Raw genomic sequence first — 4,591 nt, forward strand, 5'->3', positions numbered from 1 at the left:
GGAGACTCTGTATGTAGATAACTTCAAAAGAAGGTTTTGAAAGTAAAATTCACTGTAATTTGATGTCACCGTCTCCTCTGAATTGAATTGAGTTGTTGGATGTTTAGACAAGTTTCTAAAATTACCTTGGGAAAACGTAGTTTTTTTCCCTCTAAATATTTTTTGACTGCAAATCGGATGAAGGCCAGGATTTTTAGTCATATAATAGCTCCATCAGTTATGTGACCATTTACATTAAAATGTTAGTGGTTTAAAAAAATTAAATCTTGTTGAAAGTATTACACATGGCCCCTTTCCCCCCCATTGGCCCCTTCTAGCCCGCTCCGTCCCCAGCCCCAGGCCTTCACCACCCTGTTGTCTGTGTCCATGGGTTATACACATACACACACAAGGTCTTCGGTTGATCTCTTCCCACCCACCCACCTACCTCCTCCTTCCCTCTGAGATTCCACAGTCTATTCTATGCTTCTGTTTTGTGTCCTAACATGTGGTCTGTCTTTGAGAATGATCCATGTGCACTTGAGAAGAATGTCTGTTCTGCAGTTTTGGGATGAACTGTCCTATAAATTTCAATTAAATCTGATCTAGTGTATCCTTTAGCGTCACTGTCTCCTGGTTAATTTTTTGTCTGGAAGATCTATCCAGTGAAGTCAGTGTGGTGTTAAAGTCCCCTGCTATGATTGCATTGCTGTCAGTCTCTCCCTTAAAGTCCTCTAGAAGTTTTAAAATATAACTAGGTGCTCTTATATTAGGTGCATATATGTTTATCAGGGTCATATCCTCCTCTTGGATCAGTGCCTTTATTAGTACTGAGTATTGACCTATGAACCAGGAGGCCACAGTTTGATTCCCGGTCAGGGCACATGCCCGGGTTGCAGGCTCCATCCCCAGTAGGGGGCGTGCAGGAGGCAGCCGAGCCATGATTCTCTCTTGTTGTTGATGTTGCTGTCTCTCCCTCTTCCTTCCTCTCTGAAATCATAATGAAAATATATTAAAAACAACAACAACAAAACAGCTAGGTTGGCTCTAGGACACGTCTGGAAAATTCCTCTCCTTTTTGTTAGGAAGTTCACTGTGAAGCTGCTCGCTGGGAAGTGTCCACTCTTCCATTTCTTTTCAGTGATTGTTGCTTTTTCTCCTCCTCTTTCCAGTGGAGGAAATTGAGCAGATGAACAGTCTGTTCCAGCAGAAGCAGAGGGAGCTGGTCCTGGCCATGTCCAAAGTTGAGGAGCTGACGAGGCAGCTCGAGATGCTCAAGAACGGCAGGATTGACGGCCACCACGACAACCAGTCCGCCGTGGCCGAGCTCGACCGGCTGTACAAGGAGCTGCAGGTACCCTGGGCCGCTGTGACGCACAGCAGCCGCCTCCCCTGCCACACATGGTCCTTCTGCGTGGCAGAAAGTTCTGGATTTCCTCGTCTTTTCCTCCCAGTGGTTCTCAACCTTCCCAATGCCGCAACCCTTTAATACAGTTCCCCACGTTGTGGTGACCCCAACCATAACATTATTTTCGTTGCTACTTCATCACTGTAATTTTGCTACTGTTATGAATCGTCATGTAAATATCTGATACGCAGGATGTATTTTCAGGGGTCGCGACCCACAGGTTGAGAACCGCTGCTTTAAGGAGCTGCAGGGAGGAAGACTTAAGCCCTGACGCATCTAGAATAAATTGTCCAGTTCCTTGCACTGGCCATCGGAGGCAGTCCTCCGAGCCACAGCCCGTGGTCTCCACTGGACTAGAAACCTCGAGATGAGAAAGGGGTGGGGGCGGGCAGTGGGCAGGAGACCTTATACTTTTAGAAATTATGTAACAGTGGCCCCTGGGACTCCGTGTGAGAACTTTTTCTTCCTCCCCTTTGACTACCTTTTTTTGTTGTCCCCCGTTTTATTCAGTTAAGAAACAAACTGAACCAGGAGCAGAATGCCAAGCTGCAACAGCAGAGGGAGTGTTTGAATAAGCGCAATTCAGAGGTGGCGGTGATGGACAGGCGTGTGAATGAGCTGCGGGACCGGCTGTGGAAGAAGAAGGCGGCGCTGCAGCAGAAGGAGAACCTCCCCGTGAGTGGGCTGTGGGCGGGAGGCCAGCCCGGGCGGCCAGTTCTCGGCAGCGGCTCCGTGGTCAGTGCTGGCTGTGCCCTCCGCGGAGAGGCGGTGCCCAGAGCTGCTCAGACGTGACCCATCTTCTTGTGCCTGTTGCTGTTCCGACCTGCGTGGCTCTGGTTTTCTCCCTAATACTTGTAATAAGGGGGGAGGTGGGGGAAGCTCACTGAGCAGTGCTTTTGTTTGGGAGTTTCTAGTAGGCTCTGACTAGATCTGATTGTCAAACATGATGAACCCCAGCCTTTTCTGGATGCCATCTGCCTTGTGATCCTGAAGGACCTGTGCTTCCTCCGAAGGTTTCACCTGATGGGAACCTGCCTCCGCCAGGCGTGTCGGCGCCGAGTCGTGTGGCTGCCGTCGGTCCCTACATCCAGTCGTCCACCATGCCCCGGATGCCCTCCCGGCCGGAACTGCTGGTGAAGCCGGCGCTGCCCGATGGACCCTTGGCCGTGCAGCCTGCGGAGGGGCCCATGAAAGTCCACACCCTGCCCAACATGCGATCCGGGGCCGCCGCGCAGACTAAAGGTAAAGCCCGTCCCGCATGTCCTGCCACAGCGCCTCTTCCCGTCCTCGCTGCTGCGTTTCCCAAGCGGGAGTTTTACAACAACGTCTGCCTGTCCCTGCTCGTGTTCAGATTCTAAGGATCCCTTGTATTCATTGCTGGGCGATACGGTTCTTAGCCCTGAGTGACACAGTTCTGGCTAGGAAGGGAAGCAGAATGTACTGTCTTTGCAAATCCGAAAACTGTATTGAATTCCTCCTTGTGAACAAGGAAACTGATCGGATGTTAGTAACTGGGAACCAGCTGTCAGTGTGAAAACACCATCGAGGGGTTGGTGGTCTTGACTTTGCAGAGTGCGAGGTGGTGAGTCCCCCGTTGGTAAGTCAGGTTTATCTCAGACGTGCGTGTGCTTGAGCACCTGCCTGCCGATGGTGCGAGGATCAGGGTCAGCCTGTTGGGAGGGAAGGTGTGAGTAACAGGCTCCTGGGTTAGTGAGCTTTGCATCCCAGGTGGTCCTCAGGTGCACGGGAGGGGCTAGCGGAGGTCTGTAATGGGAGGGAGATGAAGGGAGAACCGTGGAAAAGGAGGGTAAACACGGGAGAAAAAATAACAGTATTGTCTCATCCCCCTGCCACTGTCATGTGCATGCATTTGCTCACTTAGTTAGTATTTTGCCGTAATGGCCGCTGTGAAGCAGTGTGGCACCTCGTGAGTTTTTGTAGAGGTGCTTTTGTGTTGTTTCTGTAAGGAAAAAGAAAAGCTTTGAAACTTCAGTCCTGGTGTAGGAAAATCCTGAATACGCTGATTTGGGCAAGACTAGTCCAAGTTATGGCTTATTTTTATTTTTTTGCCTATTACAGTGCATACTTTTGGTGTTGTTAGGGAGCCCTCAGCCTGCTAAATAGAAATCGTTTTCTGGGAGTGATGGTGACATTTTCTTACCCAGCGGAGAACCATGTGTCGTTGGCAGGCTTTCCACTTGCCACGATTAGTTTTAAATTGTTTGAGGGAGGGAGACCATTTTAAATTCGAAATGTGCACCCTAACATTTTCTAAATAAGTTTGCTGGGATGGTTGACTCTGAAATTTAAAGCTGTTTTTTAGAGATTCCACTTCTTAGCAAAGGAATCATTAAAACCTCTTTAGAACCCAGGTTATTTGTGGCTGCTTTTCTGTGTTCTAGGCTCCAAAGTCCATTCACTCGGCCCCGACTGGAGTCCCCACGCAGACCTCTTCCCCAGCCAGGCCTCTGCCCCGAAAGGCGCCGGGAGTGCGCCCGACCCAGGTGAGGCTCGGCCCTGTTACCAGCTTTCTGCTTGGGCTTCTCAAGGTACCGGAGTTCTTTTCAGGTGGTCGTATCTAGAGTTAAAGCCAGGGACGGGGTTTACTTGCAGATCACCCTCACTTAGCCAGGGAACGAAGGCAGTGCCGGCATTGTCGTGTCTGGGTTATTTCTCAATCACCTTTATTTACAATTAGGGAATGCAGGGTTCCCAAGAGGTGGAGGAGGGGAACCGACACGTGAGTAAGAAGTTCGTACAAACAGTTTGAATATCAGTGTGATTTCCTTTTTCCTGTTTTCTTCAGCTGATGATGGAGAGGCTCCGCCGAGGGAGAAGGAGAAGAAAGTGCGTCCCTTCTCGATGTTCGACACGGTCGACCAGGCGGCCGCGCCCCCTGCCTTCGGGTCCCTGCGGAAGAACCAGAGCAGCGAGGACATCCTGCGGGATGCGCAGGTACGGGCGTGGGCACGTCCAGGGTCGAGCCCGCTGGTGTTAGAGGGGTACGGGGCGTGGGCACGTCCGGGGGTAGAGCCCGCTGGTGTTAGAGGGGTACAGGGTGTGGGCACGTCCAGGTGTCCAGGGTCGAGCCCGCTGGTGTTAGAGCGGGTACGGGGCGTGGGCACGTCCAGGGGTAGAGCCCGCTGGTGTTAGAGGGGTACAGGGTGTGGGCACGTCTGGGGGTAGAGCCCGCTGGTGTTAGAG

The 4,591-nt window shown here is 51.3% G+C and overlaps 1 protein-coding gene across 1 annotated transcript in view; it reads left to right on the plus strand.

Annotated features, from left to right (window-relative positions):
* Positions 1-4,591, plus strand: part of TP53BP2 (tumor protein p53 binding protein 2) — a 46,572-nt gene that overhangs the window by 16,970 nt on the left and 25,011 nt on the right. The window contains exons 7-11 of the mRNA XM_015562338.1: positions 1,152-1,333; positions 1,898-2,062; positions 2,401-2,629; positions 3,790-3,891; positions 4,194-4,342. Of these exons, the coding sequence (XP_015417824.1) occupies positions 1,152-1,333; positions 1,898-2,062; positions 2,401-2,629; positions 3,790-3,891; positions 4,194-4,342 (827 nt within the window). The remainder of the gene's footprint in view (positions 1-1,151; positions 1,334-1,897; positions 2,063-2,400; positions 2,630-3,789; positions 3,892-4,193; positions 4,343-4,591) is intronic.

Source organism: Myotis davidii, unplaced genomic scaffold, assembly GCF_000327345.1.
Source record: "Myotis davidii unplaced genomic scaffold, ASM32734v1 scaffold174, whole genome shotgun sequence".
Lineage (NCBI taxonomy): Eukaryota > Metazoa > Chordata > Mammalia > Chiroptera > Vespertilionidae > Myotis > Myotis davidii.